We start from the raw sequence: 22,862 nt of genomic DNA, 5'->3' as shown, positions 1-22,862 counted from the left end.
CTCCCTCCCACAAAAGAAAACTGGCTTAGCCTTTGGACTTTTTGATTGAGGTCCCCGATCATCTGGCCACCCAAGTCAAAACTTTGCCATCATTCATTACTCTTCCCTTTGACTTGCCAACTCCCTTTAATCAACTTTTTCCAGTGTATCTTTTGTAATGTCTCTCACATCTATTCCCAATGCCATTTTTCATTTAAGCCCATGATCATCAGGGGATGGAGGACAGGGTATGAACAGGGTTGGTGGCAGTGGGGGGGAAGGTTGGATTGTCACCTGTGAATTTTTTCAAAGTTACACTGTAGTCTGAGTAAGTTTCACAGGTGATGTTGACAAACTGCTTAGTACCACTCAGGCAGGTCTTTATCACCTGGACACCTGTTCTCACCTGCAACCAATCTCTTTGGCTTCCACTTCCCAGTATTTTGGGTGAAAATACTACTTTCAGCATGACATCTATTCTTCAAACATTCTTCATTTTCCCCACTGACCTCAGGATACAGCCCAAACCTGTTAACATGTCATCAGTGGATGCTACCTTCTTTCTCTGCAGCTTTCTCAAATATGGGTACCCTGGGCTTTTTTTCACCCTCCTTCATTCTTAGGCTACACACTCTGCTCAGAACAACAAGGGTATTCTTAGAGCTCATCTATTATCTGTTTACTGATGACTCTCAGATCTCTATGTTCAGCTACATCTCTTTCCTTCCAGACGGCACTATCCAGCTGCTCACTGCATATCTTTCAAAATCAATGTCCAACTTATAATGTCCTGTTATATTCCTCCCCTCTTTGTCTCACTAAATGGCATTGCTGTACACCTGTTACTCAATCCAGATACCCATGAGGCATTCTTTTCTCCTCTCTGTTCCTTACCTCCCCACCCCTACTCCCCAGTAGATCGCTATTTCCTTTACTTACAATAACTCCTAAGACTGAACTTTCCATCCTACCTCACAAACCTTTTCAAGTTCTCAGTATTCCTCTTCTGGCCTGCTGGTCTACCTATCTCTGGCCTGGCCTTCTGTAATCAATTTATCCTCTACACTGCCAACAATGTAATTTTCCTAGAATGTATTTGTGATTGTGACACTCGCTTTTTAAAAGCCCTTCAGTATATCCCAACTGACTTGAGAACAGAGTCCAATAACTGCACACAAGACCCTTCGTGACTTGCTTTGCCCTCATCTTCTGCCCACTGTAGAAGGCTCATACCAAATTCCCTTCAGCTTCCTGGTGTATCCCCTTCTCCCAAGGCTCTGCACTTTACATATTCTACTCTAACTTCTTATAATGTTTCCCTTTCTTGTCCTAACTCCTTATAGTTCTTCAGTTCTCAAGTCTAGAACCTTGTACTCTAGAAAGCTTTTCTTGCTTCCCACCCCATAGACTCTGCACTTCTCCTCTGTTGCTTACCTCTGTCATAGTATTTATTGTATCATCTATGCTCATTTGTGGGGGTTTTTGGTTTCTGGTTTTCTTTCCCTTGCCAGAATCTCTGAGGAAAAAAAAAGCCTGTGGTTTCCCCCGCTTTCTATTCCCATAACCTAGACCAGAAAATAGCCAAAAATAAGTGCTGAATGTTTGCCGAGTGAATCAATGTAGCTTTTCTAGCTTTCTCCCCACCACTCCTCCAGAAATCACCTTCTTTAGCCAACACATCTAACTTCCCCTGTATCTGCCTCTGCTTCCCCATGCATGCCTTCATATCACTCCTTCCTTGACTGACTGGTAGATGGTGAACCAAGTAGTGACAGAGAGGGGAGGTAGAGGTGGGAATAATAAGTTGGACATTTTTGGGGAGGGGGGGACCCGGACTTGCAGAATAAATATTGATGTGGCTGTGGACCGAAAAAAAAATAAGTTGGACATTTTGAGTTGACAGACACTCACTTATGTAATTATGCCCAACCTTCCAGGTCCAGCTTAAACTCCATCTCTTCCTCAACACAAACACCATCTATGAGCTCTCAGAGCTTACGGTCTCCGCTCTCATGAAATATTGTCCTGAATGAAAAGTTATCTTTTCCTGGATACATGCATCATCTCTTCCCCTAAGGGCTCATGCTCCCTTAGAGTTGAGACCATAATATTTAGCCATGAGCCTTGGCTCATGATAGGCCTAATAAATAGATGTCATTGCTTGTTTGGTTTATAGGGTGACCAACTGTCCTGGTTTACCCAGGACTTAGGTGGCTCCTGGGACAAGGGACTTTCAGTGTTAGAACTTGGAAAGTCCCTAGTAAACCAGGACCAGTTGGTCACCCTGTTGGTTAGCTAAACAGCTGTGTACATCTGTGTATTCAATTACATGATGTTTCTTCTGGTGCATATTCTCTGCTTTGTTTTCATAATTGAGCATTAATTAATATGAGCTTTCCCCACTGATGGTGAGTTCCATGCAGACAGGTTTTGTCTCATCCATGGCTATTCTCCAAGGATCTGGAATGGACAGACACATTATAGGAAGTTAATGGGTATTGTTTGAATGAATGGGAAATATTGAGCACTATTATATCTCTCAATAATCTCATTTTTTTCTTGGTAATGGGACTACGTAGTTTCACATATACTAAATTGTTACAGTGCTAGGCAATATTATGGTCATGACAGTCCAATCTATTCAGTATCTTTTTGTGTGTGTGAATGACTCTGTATAGAGTGAATAAAAATAATTTGAATATCCACTGATTTTTACAAAAGAAGAACAGAGGACCCCAGAGATGCTGGGATACAAAAAATTGCTCCTGAACATGACAAGAGTCACTAGGACCAAACTCTCAGGGGACCAGAGAGGAGTGTCACACAGATAAGAGAGACTTTAAGAGAGGATCTTGTTTGATCTCTTTTTGCTGGATTCTTCATGAGAATGTTACCTACAATATAGCAGGTGTTAGTTAAACACACTTATCCATGGCCACAGATGTGTGTGTGTGTGTGTGTGTGTGTGTGTGTGTGTGTGTGTGTTTAAGCTATATCCTTTGGTATAGAAGTCGAAGCTTAGGATCTGAAAATACTGGGGCATTTCCAGTTCAATGTAATACCTGAAAATCCTATACTATTAATATTGCTGCTTTAAATCATAGGCATCACCTGACACTGAAGAAATAATATCAACTTACTGAATTTTTCAAATTGGTTGTTTTTGCAAGTGGGATCCCAAATAGCAAGCCAATAAGAGAAAACATATTGCTGACATGTAGGAGCTAGATATTTTAAGATAGGGACTGTCTCAAAACCTAGACGCTTTTTTCAGGTGGATACAAAGGGAAAACCATTTATAGATTTATATAAAATTCACATATGAGTGGAACATTAAGAAACCATATAGTATTTTTATAATCATTGCTTTGCCAAATATATTCAGAGGGCAGTCGTGTTGAATTTAATCTCTGCTTTTTCTTTAACTATCCACCTCCAGGTCAAATTCTGACACAAGGTGTGGCATAGTTGATTCTGTTGCACTGGAATGTCTTCTTGGCAACATATTGTGTGAAATAAGTAAATTCATTGGCGGAGATATGAAAACCTTCTTAGTGATAAAGAAATGTGGGGAAGCTAATTTATTGAATGGCAAGTTTTTGTTGTTGTTGTTTGTCTTATCCATACGAAAACTGTTTTAAGATTCACTTCAAACATTACTTTTTCTGTTAAATTTTCTCTGGTCCCCGCTCCCAAAACAAACTCGGATCTTCTTTTCACTGTTTTCACACAACACCCATAAGGAACACTTATGATGTAGTCTTTGATCATTTGTTTATGTTGCCCCTCCTCACTAAATTGTAAGGTCCATGCTTTATTTATCTTTCCATTCTTAGTGTCTCGCATATTGCCTGGTACCTAGCAGGCACTTGAAAAATGCTTTCAGGGTTGAATTAAAGTGTGGAGAGTTTGCCAACAACAGGTTTTTTTTTTAGTCACATTCTGCAAGGACAAGAGGATATGGCATGAGCTGAGTCCCTTCAAATTCTATCCTGGTTCCTCATCTATACAGATAAAGGTCTGGGTACATCAGGCATTTATGATTAAAGCCTGTTTAGATGAACCAAAAGACCTCACAGCTATGGAAGAGAGATTCCATGATAATCATAACATGTAAGTTTATCAGCATGTTTTGGGAGATTAATAATACCTTCTGCAAGTCCTATGTACTCTTCTTCTAAGGTAGATCTCCAATTTAATCCATCTCTACTGCCACTGGCCTTGTCTAAACTTCTGGTTGACCAACACAATAGCCTGTATAACAGACTACAATGAACTGATTTAATAATGATAAGCTTGACTAGAAACAATTTATAATTAAAAAGCAAAAGTAGTGGCAACTGAAAACCATGACTGATCTTGCCCTGATAACAAAGGACCCTTCCTGAAAATTGCAGGAATTCTAATCATCTCAGTGAGCACTTGTGCTTGCACAAGGGCCAGAAAGACAACACAGAACTAGAGTCCTTGAAAAATTTTAGAGAAGTGCTGAGTTTAGTTTATGAAAATCAAATTTCAAGAAGCTTTAACAACTTGCATAGTAAGTTATTAGACAATCTCATTGTACATAGAAACAAAAGTCTCCTGTAAGATATATATTAAAAAGGACTTTCCAACTTGGACTAGTTTGCAGCATGTGAGAAGGACCTTCTTGGTCTACCTAGAGTCATGTATCAATTAACCAAACCTGTACTGATCAGCCATTGAGACGCCTTCAGCTTTCTAATTCTGTTGGTGCAGAACATGCAAATATAAATATGTTACATGAGTGAATTAATAAATAAAATAATGAATGAATGAATGAATATGCATAAACCTGTAAGAACTCTAGAAGGCTCACTGAAGTCTGGAACAGTGTGAAACACCTACAATCATGAGCTTCTTAAAATGTGAGTTTATGAAATCTTAAGTAAACATATCTCTGAAAAAAAGCACATGTAAGAATCTGATAGCTACCTCTGAGGAGGAGAACTGGATGTTGTGAGACAGAGATGGGAGCAAGACTTTTTCCGACCCTTTTACTCCTTCTAAATTTTAAATAATAAGTGTATTTACACAAAAAAGGAGGTATTAAAAATCAACATTTTTGGGAAAACTGGGTGGCTCAGCGGTTGAGCGTCTGCCTTCGGCTCAGAGCGTGATTCTGGAGTTCTGGGATCGAGTCCCACATCGGGCTCCTGGCATGGTGCCTGCTTCTCCCTCTGCCTGTGTCTCTCCCTCTCTCTCCGTGTTTCTCATGAATAAATAAAATCTTTAAAAAATAAAAATAAAAACCAACATTTTTATGACAAATCGGATACCTTCTTGATAGTTTCCATTAAAGTGGTAGTGCAAATGAAATTTTTTTTTTGGAGTTCAATTTGCCAACATATAGCATATCACCCAGTGCTCATCCTGTCAAGTGCCCCCCTCAGTGCCCGTCACCCAGTCACCCCAACCACCCGCCTACCTCCCTTTCCAACTACCCCTTGTTCGTTTCCCAGAGTTAGGAGTCCCTCATTTTCTGATATTTCCCACTCATTTTCTCTCCTTTCCCCTTTAGTCCCTTTCACTATTTTTTATGAGAATGAAATTTTTAAGAAAAGTATATAGGACAAATTTTTATTTTTGTAAATTTGGAAGACACTGTCTCTAGTTGATTCTGCAGATAAAGCACATTTGTCTGGTGTTCTGTTAGAGCACAGTTTGGGAATCATGGCTCTTAAGGAAGGAGAATGTTGACAGCCAAAACGTTGCTTGGGTATGTTTTAGAGAATTTCACAGTGATTTGGAAAGAACACTCTCTTTGATGCACTCTTTAAAACTATTAAAGAACCATGATTCTGCTATTGTGGATGTTGTTGTTTCATGAATTGCTCATTTTCCTCAGCAAGCTAGGCATTATGAATACAAGAACGAGATCAGTAACTGTACTTATGTTTATGGACTAAGGAAGTCAAGTCATGTGAGGACAAACCAATCCAAAGAATTTGCCAGTGATGAAGCCTTGGCCTCTGCATCAGTGTCTGCCAAGGGTCTTCACAGATGGGAAGAGGCAGGAGGTCTATGGCATGGAAACATCATCAACACTTTTCTTGCATCAGAGGCTCAAATAGATTAGTACTGCGATTGCAGTTTCCTGATAGATGACTCTTAGTGACCAAATCTCTGTTTAGGACCCAGATAGCTTATTTACTCATGACAGTGCATGAAAAATCATGTGTGTATAAAATTATCATGTGAATAGTTTTTGCTTTCCCAAGTATTTTCTTTCATGGGTCACATTTAAAAATCATGCCAACCCTGTAAGGAAGATTATTCACCTAATTTTTTTCCTGATGTACACATGTGGAAACTAAGGCTCTTGAGAGTGAGTGACTTGGCAGGATCATACTACTGGTAAATAAGAGCCAGGCCTTCCAATTCTCGGGCTATTGTTCTTCCCATCTCCCCCAAGATGGAATGTTATCCTTCTCTCTTTTCAGATTTTGACTCACTCTTTCTTTAAAATTGTGCTCAAAATTCTTCCCCAAGGGGCCATTTGGGAAAGCCTTGAGATCTTTGCTGGTTCCACGTATCTCAACAACTAGTTTCTGTTATCTATTTCCCATCTATTCTGTTATTTTCCAGTATCCATTATCATATTTCAGGATGAATTTTTAACTTTATTGGTTTGCTTTCTGCTATTTATTTCCCCTTCGTATCCTACATAAATTCTCTTTATCATTAATTATACTACCTCTGACTTCTGGACATTTACAACCTTTTAAAGTAATATCCAAAGAATAGTAGTTTCAAACATCCGTGTGGATAAATCTAGGGAGCTTATGGATTTCTCAGTGCTTTTCCCATCGGTTCTCATTCTGTGCGTCTGGGACCAAATCCAGGAATCTATATTTTATTTTATTTTATTTTATTTTATTTTATTTTATTTTATTTTATTTTAAGATTTTATTTATGAGAGAGAGAGGGAGCACATGCATGGAAGGAGGGACAGATTGAGAGAGGAAGAGAAACTCTTCCTGCTGAGCATGGAGCCCACCACAGGAGCCTGAGATCATGACCTGAGGCGAAATCAAGAGTCAGATGGGACACTTAACCAACTGAGCCACCCAGGCACTCTGGAATCTGCATTTTAAATAAGTACCTCAGAAGATTCTGATGCAGGTGATCAAATGACCACACTTTCATTAACCCTGCTCTTGAGAATTAAAAATTAGGTTATGTACTATGTCTGTCCTGGGCTCAATTGGGAATATGGAGGGATAGAAAGACTAAATTCTTGATCTCTTGGTGTTTACAAGCTTTCAGAGGAGGAAGAGCATAGTGCCATCTCCAACAGTACGTGAGGACAGGCCATGTGGGTGATGCAGACAATAAATGCTTGGGCAATGTAAAGAAGTGAGACATCACTTCCGGCCAGATGACCATAAATGGCTTCATAAAAGATAGGGATTGAGCTGAGGTTTGAAAAAAAGATAGGTTTCAATCAGATGGAGAAAGATTACTTCAAGATGTTGTAAGAGTAAAGACCACAGGGTTGCGGGGGTGGGGGTGGAGGGCAGATCAAGGGAATATAACTACTTCTAGGGGATCAGTATATGGAATGATGTGTCTGACCTGAAAAAAGAGTTTGTGTAGGGACATGGTGGGATTTATATCTTGAAAGGTAGTTAGAAAAAAAAAAAAAAGAAAGAAAAAAAAAGAAAGGTAGTTAGGAGTTAGCTTGAAGAGAGCCTTAAATTTGGACTCTTTCTTCAAACATGTGAATAAGATGTGAATGGAGTTTTAAAAGACCGATCTGGCAGGGAAGTTCAAAGCTCTGAAGTATGTTTGGAGCCAATTGCGCAAATTGTGAGAAGGCCTGGTCTGAACGTTTGTGAAGGTAGATTCAATATGGTCTGGAGCTTGACATGATTGTCAAAACTGGCTGCTGAGATCTGAACCTCCTTGACTAGGAGAGTCGGATACACTTTCACCACTCTTGAATTTGAGGAAAGAATTTTGAAGCGATTTAGTTCTGGATCTAGAATCCAACTTCCTACCCCCCAAGCTGAAATCTGTACGTAGGCATCAGGCCACTTTTGCTTAAACACATGGCACCTATTTTTACCAAGTGGAAAGGAAAATGTCTGGAGCTCCTCAGAGAAGGAACCGAGATCTGGGCCCCCCAAGTGCAAAACCCCTAAGCCAAAGGGAGAGACCATTGCGCTTACGTATTTCATTCTTAAAACTTTTCTAGGCTTACATTTAGGCTTAAAGGTTTTCTAAGACTTCTTCCACTCTGTAGGTGCTTATCCATTTTACATACGTGACAACTCAATTCACGAATTCCGTTTAGTACTAGCTCAATTCACGAATTCCGTTTAGTACTAGCGTTTAGTACCAGTCTTATAATAGGTTGGAGAAAGAACATTTGGTTCCCTGTGTGTACTTCTCATACAAATCAACTCACTTATTTTTATTAAACACGATACGCAAAGCACCGCACGTACACACACATACATGGTGACCATGGCGGTCTTTAAGAGGTTTCAAATCTGGGGATCCCCGGGTGGCTCAGCGGTTTAGCGCCTGCCTTTGGCCCAGGGCGCGATCCTGGAGTCCCGGGATCGAGTCCCACGTCGGGCTCCTTGCTGCATGGAGCCTGCTTCTCCCTCCTGTGTCTCTGCCTCTCTCTCTCTCTCTATGTCTATCATGAATAAATAAATAAATGTTAAAAAAAAAAAAAAAGAGGTTTCAAATCTAGGCGGAATCTCCAAGGAAGAGACCACGATGAGAGTAAAGAGCAAGCCCCCAAATCCACAAGCCACGGATCATGCAATCTGCACTCGTTCCGTGGGAGAAGCTGAAGACCTCCGGCGCAAGAAGAGGTGAAAACGAATGGGACGCCAGGGCACGAGAAACCTCTTCTTGGACGGTGTGGACAGGGGGGATTCTTTGAAGCAGGTGCTACGCGGCCCGCACTAGGCGCGAGAACAGTTCTTGAAGCCACCGTGCCCGAACCCCTCAAGAGCTACACCTAGCTACACCTTTACTCGGCCAAGTACCAATTACGCGATTTAGGGCCGGTGGAGGCCCCAGGGCCCGCCCAGAAATCCAGGGCCCAACTCCCGACAGGACCAACTGGCCTCCTCGCCCTCCCCGGGGCCCCGTCGCCCATTAACCCCACCGCCCGCTTCCCCAACCGGACTTCTGCTCCACCCATCTTAGTGATGCAACACACCTGGCGCTCTTTCCCGCCCTAGACCTCAGACAGACCCCATCAGTCGCTTCAGTCCCTCATTGGCCAGCAGGGAGCACAGGGGAAGGGAAAGGGCCTTCCATTTTGCTCTCTAAAACTACCCACTCCGGTTCCCTGGTCTTCTCATAGGCTGTCGGGAGAGCAATGAGAGCCCCGAGCTGCCGCGCACGCGCGCGGAGGAGCTCGCCGGAGGCGGGGCACTTCCCCTTTCTAGCAGGAGAATTCATCGCGCTGTTGTGACGCAGCGGCGCGCCGCTCGCCGTCCTCACTTACGATTGGCTGTGGCAGAAGCCCGTCACACAGCCACGCCCCACTCAGCCTAACCTCCCCGCTTCAGAGCCCGCCCGGGAGGCCACGCCCCACCCCGGTCCCGCCGCTTAGGCCTGCGATTGGCTGAGAGAACTGGCATGTTTACCCGCCTCCTACTCCCTCCCCGAACGTCCGAGGCCGGCGGGACCCCGCGGAAGTTGTCCGTCGATCTCCTCCTTCCCCACCCCTCGCCCGCCCCTCCCCCGGCCGCGCGCACACGCACACACTCTCCCCGCGTCCTGCCCCCGCCCCCGCCCCCGCCCCCCGCCCCTGCGTGCGCCCTCCACCTCCTCAAGTTGTTCGCGGTCGCTCGCCGGGGCTCCTCCGAGGGCGGCGGAAGGGCGCGCGGGGGAGGGCGCTCGGACCGCGCGGCGCCGCGGGGAGCGAGTGTGTGCGCGCCCAGAGCCCGGGCGGCGGGTCACCGCCCCGGGAGATGAGGGTCCGGCGCTGACAGGGAAGAGCGGGCACCGCGGCGGCGGCGGCTCGGGGGGCCCCGCGATGGCAGCGCCTCGGGAGGAGGCTGCGGGCTGCGCGGGCAGCGCGGGCAGCGGCCGCTGAGGGGCCGGCCGGCCGCAGCGCGGGGCTGAGGAGGGGCGAGGCGCGCGCGGCGTCCGCACCCCCGCGCCGTCGCCTCAGTTGTCCAAACTTCGGGCTCTCTTCCACCCGCCCTCCGCGCCGGAGTCAACAACTTCTTCACCCCCCTCCGTCCCCGCCCTCGCCTCCGTCAGCCCCGGGAGGCGGCGGCCGCGCGGCGGGGACCAGGAGCCGCCGGCCCTGAGATGTGGCCGTGAGGCGGCGGCGGCGGGCGGGCGGGCGGCGCGGAGAAGCTCGGCGGCGCCCGGGGGCCGGAGGGCGGCGCGGCCGCGGGGACGGGGCGGAGGGGCGCGAGCTCCCCGCGCCTCCTCCTCCTCCTGCCGCTGCCCGTTCCCTGCACGCAGCAGCCGGAGCTGCCAGGCGCCAGGGCCGCGGCGATGTCGTCGTCGTCGTCGTCGCCGCCGCCGCCGCCGGCGGGGGCTGCCGGCGCCGCCATCTCGGCCTCGGAGAAAGTGGACGGCTTCACCCGGAAATCGGTGCGCAAGGCGCAGAGGCAGAAGCGCTCGCAGGGCTCGTCGCAGTTCCGCAGCCAGGGCAGCCAGGCGGAGCTGCACCCCCTGCCCCAGCTCAAAGGTAACCTCCGAGGGGGCCGCCCCGGGGCGGGGGGAGCGGGAGTCGCGTCCCTCGCGTTGCCTCCCGGCGCCCGCGCCCGCGCCCGCATCCAACAGGTTTGCTCTGCAGAGTTTGCTGCGGATGCCACAGCCCCCTGCCCACCTGCGCGCTCGCTCACCTGCGCTGGCGCCTGCAGCTCTGCGGCTCAGCCCCCCGCCGGTGGCTCTTCACTCCGGCCCGGGGCGCGCGGCGCGGGGGGGGGGGGCTCCAGCCTGCCCTGCCCCCCAAGACCCTCCTCCGCTCTTCCGACGCTCGGAACTACTCCTCTACCGCTTCAGTCAGCCGGGCGTCTGCGCGCAGCCTCTGCTCCCCTCGGCCGCGGAGGGAGCGACCCCAGGGTCACACGGCGCGCGCCCTTGGGGGCCGTCCTGACGCAGACCGCGACGGGGACTCGGCTGCCGGGCACCCCCGCTCCTGAGGAACGGGCGTGAAAACCCGACTAGTTCGTGCAGCGCCTTATTTGCTGGGTCGCTTAGGTTCACGTGGTATCGTTAACTCCGAGAGTGGAGAGAGACTCCGGATACTTCGTTGCCGGAGAAGATACAGACATAGATACATTCACGTACACGGTGAAGTTGGGGAAGTTGCAAGAGAGTCCATACATGCAGTCGCTTTGCAGCGGATTGGGAACTGGGTTCGCCAAGCGGGGGTTCCCGGGGACCGTGGTTCAGATTCGAGTCCGTGCGCGGGGCTCTGCAGGAGAGCTTGGCGCTTCTCGGCGCGCGCGTGCTTTTCCCACAAGGGCTCAGGGGACTTTTAATAAAATGTTTCCCGGTGGTCTGGTTTATTCTTGGTGCGTTATTCTCTTTAAATTTTGTAGTGTTCGTGTCTTCGCTTCTCTGTGAGCGAGAAATTCGCTCGGAACGAGAGGATAACCCTCCTAGGTATTTCAGACAACTCTTAGCACAAAAGAAACCTGATAGAAATCTAGATCATCTGTCTTGCGAGGCCTGGAAATTAAAGGCTCATACTAAAATAGAATCGGTGGTGAGATTTTTCGATCCGTTTCGCCTCCTTCAAGGATAATCTGGTTCTGATTTGTCTTTGGACCTCGCCTGAGTCTGGCTAGGAGTCTAAAGAAAACCCCAGATCGAATCGCAGTTGACCTGCGATAGATCTGGAACCCCCGTTCAGACCCTATACTGCCCTGTCTTGGGGGTGCTTCTAAATCAGGGACCTCCACAGCCAGAATCCAACTAGCTTTTGAAAGGTTTTATTGAAAAAACGTGTAGCGTGTGTGGCTGCATTTATCATTTGTCATGCAGCATGCAAAAAATGGTTAAAATTTACATATCATAGTCCTTGGTAAACCACAGTGGTAGGCATTGCCAAGATTTTAATTCTTGAGTGATATCATAGCTATAAAAGAATATCGTCTTACCTGTTAGGACATTGGATTGCTATTCATGGATTTCAGTTGTAAACTTAATTAAAACGTTTTTAAGTCATTGATTTTTTTCCATTAAATTGTGAAATTTCTCATTATCGGAAGTTTGCTGCTAGTGTTTTTCATATTTATTAAATTTGCTTTTTTAGTAAGGTATTGTGGGTCCTTAGTATTGTCCTTACTAATGTATTTACTTTTATTTAATAAAAATAGTTGCATATTAAACATGGTTAGGAGATGGAGTTTTAATGCAGTTTTTAAAAGCTTGACAAAAATACGCAGAGCCAGTAATCCTTTTAAATTATATGGTGCATAGTTCAACAAGTTGAAGGTGCCATTGAATTTTTTTTTTTTTTTTACAGTATTTGGTCACTAGTAGAGAAAAAATAAGATTGGAACTTTAGATTAATTCTGCATATTTAACATGAAAATACAGTGTTCTTTAAAAGGAAAGTTTAGGTATTCGAGGTAAGTTTATGCAAATATAATTGTGGAAATAAGACCCTTACTGGGATTACCCACTAATAAGAGCTACTTATACTCCAGATGCCAAAAGGCTTGAAAAGTGCTTTTTAAAAAAAATCCAGTTTCTTCACATGGTACTTGGCAGTGTGCTTGATACCACAAAGTTGTGTGCTTTTTTCTGTCTATAGTAGTTTTTTCCATTTGTGGTCTTAACAAAAACCAGTGGAAAACCCTTTAGTATGTGTATGAAAGAGAATTTTTCTTCCTGCTCTGAAATATAATCTTCCTGTGGAGAGATTCAGATATTTGTGGGCAACCAAGATCTTTCAAGTGTTTATACTAACCTGCTTATGTTACACTTTGTCCACATGGATCTAAGCTGGAAAGGTGCCAGCTATTTTCCTCAAAGCTTACTATGGGTAAGAATTAACAAAATAATCCAACTTTTTCACTATAAGAAGTTTATTTGTGCAAAATCATTTACTAAGTAGGTTGCAGGATTTTAATAGGGAAAATGTTCAGAGAAAACTATTTTGTTATAGAAAGTTTTTAATAAAAAAGCCTTGTTAAAAGGATTTTTTAAAAAATTAGGACCTGCCATGTGGGTCCTGAAAATTCAACTGCCTGATTTGTATAGCTTAAAAAATTTTTTTTTCTAAGCATTTTTAAATGTTCTTGTTATGTTAATTCTATAAGCTCCCCCTGAGAACTATGTACTAGAAAATAAAAACTGAGGCATTTTATCAACCTTTTTTTTTTCCTGTTTTTAAATTTAAGTTAATATAGGACTTAATTTTTCTACCTTAAACTTTTACTCTAGTAACAACAGTTAGGAAACTTTTAACATTAAAAAAAAATCTGTTATTCAAAATAGGGAAGTTTTCCAGCTTGTTTTAACCTATTTGGTTTAAGTCTCTGGAAGAATTTATTTAGTAAAGTAGTAGATGCTTTACATTTATATAACTCTTAGCATTTACAAATTGTTTCAGACTTTTTTTCTACAATTATAAAGCAGTATTGTATATAATAAGTGAAACAGTCCAAAGAGGTGGAGTAAAAATAGAGTCCTTATTCTTGATATCCCTTGCTTTTTCACACCTATTAAGGTCATGCTGTTGCATGACAAGCCATAGCTAGGTGTGTTTTTACAAACATTATATTTCACTGGGTCATCCCAGCAACTCTGTGCAAAACCAGTTATCATTTACATTTTATTTATTTATTTTTTCATTTACATTTTATTGATGAGAATGTAGAGGCTTATACAGCTTAGTTTCAAGCCTGTGACTATTTATGTGATATTGCAACTGATATGGGTCCTCAGGTCAAATGATTTCAGTATTTTTGCTGTTAACCTATTTTATAAAAATTTAAACCAGTGTTATAGAGTTGGGTTATTGAGGTCAGTCTTGGATCAAAGGTAAATTTCTAATCTTTCTGAGTTGTTTTGCTTATCTGTAAAATGGGCATAATATATCTCAGGATTGTGGGGATTAAGTGAAATAATGTAAAGTATCTAAAAATAGGCAGTGTTGGTTCCCATTCTCTTTGGTATTTGAAAGTCCAGATTAAGAATATTTTTTAATGAAGGACTCATATAAATAGTAAACTTTGCTAGTGTACTTCAAGAATGATTCTATTTTTAACCAGTTTTCAGAAATGATTTATGTGAAGTAAGGTGAAACTATATCATTTTTCAGCATAAGTATGGAACAGGAAATAGGGTGGGGTTAAGATTGTTTAAATTATTAAAAGCTGTAGTTAGAAGATTTTTACCAAGCAAAGTAGTTGAATTAACCAATAGAATTGTATAGATGTGCATTTCTTCTAAGAGACAGCCAGTAAATAGCAAAGAACAATGAAACTGGCTTTGAGATTGAAGTGAAAAATTTCCTAAGTATCACTCAGATTCTTTGTTGGTATATTCTTAGAAACTGGGTCCCAGGCAGCCCCCCAGGGGCCTCAGCGATTTAGCACCGCCTTCAGCCCAGGGCATGATCCTGGAGACCCTGGATCGAGTCCCATGTTGGGCTCCCTGCATGAAGCCTGCTTCTCCCTCTGCCTGTGTCTCTGCCTCTCTCTCTGTGTCTCTCTTGAATAAATAAATAAAATCTTAAGAAAAAAAGAAAAAAGAAACTGGGTCCCACTGGAAGGTACCCAGGCCAGTAACAGTGATGCTGATATGAAATGCTGTGCTTACCTTCAGGGAAAAAATTTTTTTTTCCCTTGATGAGGTATTTGGTGTTTTAGGGTAACTGGAACAAGAATGCTGAATGATCTGAAGTTTCTTAACTATCTTGACTTTCTTGTGGTGGAGGAAACACTACCAACTCATCTTTTAAGATTTATAAGTCTTCTCAAAGTTACTATCATTTTCTATAAACCCCAAACCCCTTTTTATAGTTGGGTTGGCTCTAAAGGAGAGTTGAAATTCATCTGAATATATCAAGAAAAATGTTTGCAAAGGGATTTAACATTTTTGTCATTTTAGGATTATTTTCTGAAAGTAATGTCATATTTCTTCTAGAAGACTTATTTTTTAGTTAAATTTTAGAATATGCTTGTTAGAGAAATTGATAATGTAGTATCCTTTGCTGGCATCTACATGAAGGAAAATTTTTCTAATTAACATCTACAGAATTCATATTTAGGGTCAAATTCCTTTTCCCCCCCAGTTTTATTACCTCTCCTATTCTATCCTTAATTGAATTTTGGATTATTTTATGAAATATCTAATTGACTAAAGTGATAATGCAGTAAAATGTGTTTAGTTAAAATAGTGTGATCTTTATTGGGATAGAGTGCTATCCTGTAAATAGTAAACTTGAGTTGTCTTTTTGCATCAGTTTAATCATTTTTATTTATGAGAATTATATTTTTCCGTGATAAAATAACAAAGATGAATTAGTTCTTAATGAGTTTTTGTCCCTCTTTGAATGACAAAGATAAGTTTATCAACAAAAATAATGTATTTGGGAAATAGATTTTTATGCTTTATTTTTGGAATTTTTTAAATAGTAAAAAGCTGGTAATGGAGACTAGCTTATTTTTATTTTTGTGTTTAGCGCTCTGGTTCTCAACCGTGTCTGTATACTTGGAGAACTTTAAAAAATATCAATGCCAGGCCCATCCTCAAGAGATTCTAAATTAATTGGCCTAAGGTAGGATACAGGCATTTGTATTTTTAAAAGCTCCCAGGGTGATTCTAATGTGCAACCAGGGTTGAGAATCACTAAGTTAGCATTATCTGTCTATTGATTTAATTCATTAATTGAGACTTTGTCCTTTTCTCTGATACTCGTGGCTCATTACCCAGCCTATTAACATTTCCTGCCCTCACTTCACCTCCTGCTATTTACTTTTCACTCTCTTAACTTTGCTGCCCCCTATAGCTAATCAGCTGCTTTCCTTGAAGTGATGTTAGATTCTGGAGTTTTAGGTACGATGAGATGATTCTATAGGATTTTTCTGTAGTTACCATAATTAAAACTCAACTGTTACCATTTTATAATAGGTGGTCCATTTTTCTTTTCTCTGATTTTAGAGCTGCGGCTGAGTAAAATGAAAGTGAGAAGTAAAACGGGGTTTTAATCCCATCATTCAGGGTAACATGATGATTCCTACCACTTTGGATTGTAAAACTGGTATTTGTTATACACTAAAGGCATTGTTCTGCTTCTAGCGTATATGTTGAATATTAGATATTGAACCAATGAACTTTTCTTGAACTTAACTGTATTTTTGGTCATGCCTTGTCCTTATTCAGTGACAAGAAATTTTTTTTGCATAATATATTTTACTTCTATCATCTTAATCTTGACTACAGCTTTTTATTGAAGATAGAACAGCAAGGACCACTTATATTTCATGTTCTTGTTTTGTCTTTGGCCTTTCTGTTATGCAGTTTGAGTAAGACTCCTATTTGTTGATTTGTCTTTTTAAGTCAGTGTTCAGTTATGGAACAATGTTCTCTCTCCAGAATGAAAGACTTTGAAAGCAGATGTCATCTGTGTTTTCACATCCTATTGTACCAAATAACAGTATTCTGTGCATAGTAAATATAGTTCTGTAGTTAAAGTAACTCTTGTCAAATAAATTACCTGTTAGTTGTCTGACCCTCCTCCCTTAACACTCCTCCCCCTATCTAGTTATTGATTTTCTTTCAGTGATGTTTGTTCAGTGAAGTTTGATGCTATCAGCAGATTGGTTGGTTCCCTTCTGTTTTTTGTTTTTAAACATTTGATTTATTCATGAGAGACACAGAGAGAGGGGCAGAGACAATAGGCAGAGGGAGAAGCAGGCTCCCCAGAGGGAGCCCAATGTAGGACTCTATCTGGAGACCCCAGAATCACACCCTGAGCCCAAGACAGATACTCAACTGCTGAGCCACCCAGGCTCCCTCTTTTTTGTTTTTATAGATATAAATATATATCTATATTTTAGCTATATTTGTGTCTAAATATAGTTCAGGGATTTTAAGGAAATAAACTCTGGGCTTTTGATACCATGACAGTAAATAGTAAATGTAGGTTTAAAATGAAGGAAGTTTGCTCTTGTATTTTATGCTTTGCAAATAACTGGTTTAAGTGATAGGTAGGTAACATTATTGATAGATTTCCTACTAGGAAAGGTGTTGTGTAAGGTTTGTGTGGAAAAATAGTACTGAATTGACTCCCAATCTGCACATGTGTATGCAAACATTAAATGAACTCAAATAATTAGTTTGCAGTAATTTCCAAATTTGACTTGCAATCTTTATAAGGATGTCCTTGAAGGAGATGAAAGGAACAGATTTTAAGTATATAATTACTTTTAATGTATTATTGTGTAACAGGGAACCTAAATGCATTGCTGAAAGAGTTTTACATGTCAGAGTAGGTTCATGCAAAATAAATTCTACTTGTCAGAACAGGATATTGACTAATAAGCAGTTTCAAAGCTACTTTTTATGTATATCTGTTTGAAGTCTTTCCTGAAGGAATTTGTTTTTGTGGGCTTTTTCGAGTGAGTATTGGTGAATTTTAGAAATCTGCAATTTTGATCAGAAATCCTAAAGAAATGTATTATGATTTTCAGAGGAATAATTTGCTGAATATGATAGGCTCACATGATAATATTCAGAGAACCTATTTCTAACTTGGACACCGAAGGCAAGGGATTTCTTGGGAACACACTCCTCCTACTGGAATGGTGATGCTAATTGCAGCTACTATAACCTTACCATATTATATCTAGTTGAGCCTTCTGGTGGTGAATGGGACCTCGGAAGTCATTGTAGTTTAATCTCCATTGGGAATCAGTTTCACTCGTATTCAAAGTAAATAGCTTGTCATTTCATCAGGGAAGCTTTTTTTTAACCTAGGGAGGAGGAAATATGGGGTTTTTAAGCTCTTAGATGTTTTCTCAGATTTTGCTTTATTAATGAATAAACTGGGCAGTACGGAAAAAAGAGGTTAAATGTCTAAAACAAGAATTTTTTAATGGCTGGACTTAAAACTTGTAGTTCAGAAGTATTAGATATGACTTCAAAAATTATACATTTTCTCTTTTAAGTGATTTTGCCTTTGTTTCACACCCATTGGTAAAAGTTAATCTATAATTACAGCTGTTATCAGAAATTAGTGATTATTTGAACACATTGTTAATCTCATGCCTTTAAATTAATAAAGTGAAAACGATGAAACAGTTTTTGTTGTAAACCCTGAATTTTGATTTAGCAAAACTGAGTGTTTTAGACAGACTTTTCTAATAATAAACATCTGCTGAAGCCATAAATTATAATTTCTGTAGGAATATGTATCTGCTTTTTTAAAAAGATTATTTGAGAGGGAGGGAGACAGGGAGCGAGAATTCCAGACAGACTCCCTGCTGAGTGGGCAGCCTGACACAGGGTTTGAGTCCCACAACCCCAAGACCCCTGACCTGAGCTGAAACCAGGAGTAGGATGCTTAACCTCTTAACTGACTGATCTGCCCAGGCGCCCGTGTATCTGCTTAAAACTAACAAAAAACCCAACTTACACTACCATTCTTCTTTTAATTGGCCAGAGGAAAATTTTTGTTTGCCTGCTGTTAAAACTAGATATATATATACTTGCTTTCACAGTCTGGTGCAGAAATATTTTCCTATTTTCCTCTCTTTGGTGTTCATAGTACTTAAAATTTAGAGATTAAAACTTAAGTGGATAAAATGAATGCTTTTTAAAAAAAATGTCTTTAGGAGCTTGTAGTTTGGTGGGGTATATAGACATATAAGGCAGTTTGAATTACTATCATGTTTTGTGATAAGAATAAGCAGTAAGTGGCTAGAGTAGTATACAGGGGACCCAATCCAGTTTTGGTATGTAAGGAGAGAGATCAGGTAAAGTTTCCTGAAGAAAGCAGCAGGTACACTGAGACCTAAAAGAGGTGGTCAGCCAAGACAGATGGGGTCTGAGAGGTCTACCTAAAGGGTAATATGTGTAGCCCTAGAGGTGAATGAGTATAGCATATTTGAGAAACTTCCAGCAGTCTCTGTGGCTGTGATAAAGGATATTGTAACAGGGAACTGATCAGACAAGAGACTGATGAAGCAACGATTAGAGTCTATATCATAATCTTAATGCCATGTGCTGTGTTTACTCCTGATAATAGCATGAAGAGTGTATTGGAGGATGGGAGTAAGGATGTAAGTTAGGATGCTGACACAGTAATTCAGACAAGAGATGACAGTAGCCTTGTCTAAGGCAGGACTTTGTGAGAGGGAAACACCAATGACGATACATTTCTAACTTGGGCAACCTAGAGGCATAATAGCAATTGTACTGAAAGGGAAGAAAAGAGAAAGATCAGATTTGGGAGAAAATGTTTTTTGTTGGACAGGTTCAAAGTGAAGCTGTCCACTAGGAAGTTAAATATTTGGTCTACACCTAAACAGAAAGAGCTATCCTAGAGAAAACAATTTGAGAGTCTTTAGATTAAAAGTGGCATTTGAAATGATTCACGTAGAAGCAACCACTGAAAATGGTGGAAAGGGAAGAGGCCAAGGAATACCATCATTTAGATGATGGTTAAAAGGAAAGGGGGTAATCTCAAGGCAAGAGAGACAGCTTGAGTGGAAGCAAAGGGAAACCGGGAGAGTAGAGGCAAGGCAGTCATGGGAAGAGAATATTTAAAAGTGGGGGTGGGGGACTAGTAACATTGAAAAAGAGCTGTTGACAAGTCAAATAAGAACTGAAAAGTCTCCATGGGTTTTGTAGTCTTACTATCATTGGTGACTTGAGAGGCATTTCAGAGGATTTATATGAAATTTCTGTAAAGTGAGGAATGAATGAAAATTATTAAATCAGTAAGTATGGACATCTCTTTCAGGAAGCTTGACAAAGAAAAAAACTACATCATTAGCTGTCGGCTGCAGAACAAGATTTTTAGAAGGGGGACCAGTTAGATTATTTTATTGGGCAAGGCAAGGCATGGCATGGCATGGCTTGGGCTAAGGGTGGTAGTAGTTGAAATGAAAAGTAAAGAGATGTATTTGAGATGTATCTTAGATAGGACTTGTTAATTATTTGAGGGGAGATGGAGAAGGAAAGATAGGAATCAAGGGTGAATACACAAAGATAAACTCAAAATGGATGAAAGATCTAAATGTGAGACAAGAGTCCATCAAAATCATAGAAGAGAACACAGGCAACACCCTCTTTGAACTCGGCCACAGTAACTTCTTGCAAGATACATCCACAAAGGCAAAAGAAACAAAAGCAAAAATGAACTATTGGGACTTCATCAAGATAAGAAGCTTTTGCACAGCAAAGGATACAGTCAACAAAACTAAAAGGCAACCTACAGAATGGGAGAAGATATTTGCAAATGACATATCAGATAAAGGGCTAGTTTCCAAAATCTATAAAGAACTTATTAAACTCAACACCAAAGAAACAAACAATCCAATCATGAAATGGGCAAAAGACATGAAGAGAAATCTCACAGAGGAAGACATGGACATGGCCAACATGCACATGAGAAAATGCTCTGCATCACTTGCCATCAGGGAAATACAAATCAAAACCACAATGAGATACCACCTCACACCAGTGAGAATGGGGAAAATTAACAAGGCAGGAAACAACAAATGTTGGAGAGGATGCGGAGAAAAGGGAACCCTCTTACACTGTTGGTGGGAATGTGAACTGGTGCAGCCACTCTGGAAAACTGTGTGGAGGTTCCTCAAAGAGTTAAAAATAGACCTGCCCTACGACCCAGCAATTGCACTGTTGGGGATTTACCCCAAAGATTCAGATGCAATGAAACGTCGGGACACCTGCACCCCGATGTTTCTATCAGCAATGGCCACAATAGTCAAACTGTGGAAGGAGCCTCGGTGTCCATCGAAAGATGAATGGATAAAGAAGATGTGGTTTATGTATACAATGGAATATTACTCAGCAATTAGAAACGACAAATACCCACCATTTGCTTCAACGTGGATGGAACTGGAGGGTATTATGCTGAGTGAAATAAGTCAATCGGAGAAGGACAAACAGTGTATGTTCTCATTCATTTGGGGAATATGAATAATAGTGAAAGGGAATATAAAGGAAGGGAAAAGAAATGTTGGGAAATACCAGGAAGGGAGACAGAACATAAAGACTCCTAACTCGGGGAAACGAACTAGGGGTGGTAGAAGGGGAGGAGGGCGGGTGTTGGAGGGGAATGGGTGACGGGCACTGAGGTGGACACTTGACGGGATGAGCACTGGGTGTTTTTCTGTATGTTGGTAAATTGAACACCAATAAAAATTAATTTAAAAAAAAAAAAAAAAGGAATCAAGGGTGATTTCCAGGTGTTCTAGCTTGGACCACAGAATGGGTAGATCTACCACCACAGAGAAGGAATACATTGAAGAAGGAACCAGATAGAGAGGGAAAAAAATCCAGAATTGCATTTTGGAAATTTGAGGTTGGAGATACCTTTTGGCAATCCAAGTAAAGATATAAAATAGATATTCTTTGGAAAGGGTGAATCGCAGAGTGCCCATTTGGCAATTTCTGTAACTTCTAAACATTAATTAGAAGATTTTCAAGTTTGCCTGTTAGAAAGTGGTCATAGTTTGGGATGTTGGCTACTTGGTCTTCTGGCCTTGTTGGGCTCATCTAGTCACTATGCAGTGGAATGTCTGTGTATACCAGATGGTGTATGTGTGAGGGAGATCACAAAATATGTTGGAACGAATGAATGCATGAGTAAGGTTAGTGTTCTTTATTTAGTGTTTTCTGTGTTTAGACTATAAGTTAAGTGGTTTAAGACCTGAGATCTAGACCTTCTCACCAGCATTTAGGTAGTCAGTTCTTGGTTTTATTATTTATTAAATGAAATAATGAAGCAAAAGCTATTAAATGGACTTAAGGAAAAGCACCATTTTGTGTCATACAGTGATTCATAATTTTATACGGACTTACAATGTTTACATACAACCCTAAGTTTAGCATTTTGTTGTTAAAATCAAAACAGGTGGGTTGTATATTTGTGTAAGTCAGTATCTTATCAGTTAGTTATTGATTCGTCCTCCATAATATTAAACTGAAGATATGTATTGCCTGCACTAAAGCAATATTAACATCTTATTTTCTAACAGTACAAAGGAAAAATAATAGTAATTGAGCTTTGTCAAGGTATTGATTTCTTTTAGGTCCTGGGCAGGTAGACCACTACTGAACATAGTTTTTCTAAGAATCTTCAATGCAGAGGATTTTTGTTTCTTAAATTCCTCTGATATAAAAATCTTCATTGATCTTCTTTGGTGTCTCCCTTTTAGCACTTCCTCCTTTTTTTAGAGTAATGAAAACTTTTCATTGGAGAATATTTAACATTTGTTTTATGAATGAGTAGTGAGAAACAAGATGAAGTGAATTTTTAGCACTTTTGTCAGAGCTAGATTTGGGGCACCTGGGTGGCTTTTTTGTCAGCACTTTTGTCAGCTAGATTTATAATTTAGGGTTAGTTACAATCAATAATAAGCAGTTTTAATAAGTTATTATGGGATATCAAGAATTGATCAGACTGTCTACTTGTTTTTGCCTTTCTTTTGGAAAGTTTAGGAAAACTCTCCTACACAAGCTGTGTACACACAGTTTTTGAAAATTTGTATTTGTGGCCATATTAGCGTAGTCTTTCTGATCATCATTTCCCAGTTTGAGAGAGGAAATAAATTGAAGTAAGATACTGAGACTTGGATATAAAAGTCAGTTGGGCTAATTCATCTATCACTTTACTGATTTTATTCTGTAAAACCTCCAAAAAACAAATTGGATGATGT

At 41.3% G+C, this 22,862-nt stretch overlaps 1 protein-coding gene and 1 long non-coding RNA gene across 4 annotated transcripts in view; one reads left to right on the top strand and one right to left on the bottom strand.

The window, feature by feature from the left end:
* LOC121492172 overlaps nucleotides 1–11,274 on the bottom strand; it is a 39,715-nt gene extending 28,441 nt beyond the window's left edge. For all 3 annotated transcript variants that reach the window (XR_005988128.1, XR_005988131.1, XR_005988127.1), the window contains exon 1: nucleotides 10,836–11,274. This is a non-coding gene — a long non-coding RNA (uncharacterized LOC121492172). The remainder of the gene's footprint in view (nucleotides 1–10,835) is intronic.
* Nucleotides 9,807–22,862, top strand: part of PPP2R5A (protein phosphatase 2 regulatory subunit B'alpha) — a 65,935-nt gene continuing 52,879 nt past the window's right edge. The window contains exon 1 of the mRNA XM_041757426.1: nucleotides 9,807–10,678. Coding sequence (XP_041613360.1) covers nucleotides 10,483–10,678 — 196 coding nt within the window. The 5' untranslated portion in view covers nucleotides 9,807–10,482. The remainder of the gene's footprint in view (nucleotides 10,679–22,862) is intronic.

This window comes from Vulpes lagopus, chromosome 1, assembly GCF_018345385.1.
Source record: "Vulpes lagopus strain Blue_001 chromosome 1, ASM1834538v1, whole genome shotgun sequence".
Lineage (NCBI taxonomy): Eukaryota > Metazoa > Chordata > Mammalia > Carnivora > Canidae > Vulpes > Vulpes lagopus.
The sequence above is the reverse complement of the archived record's forward strand: the minus strand, read 5'-3'. Positions and strand labels throughout refer to the sequence as shown.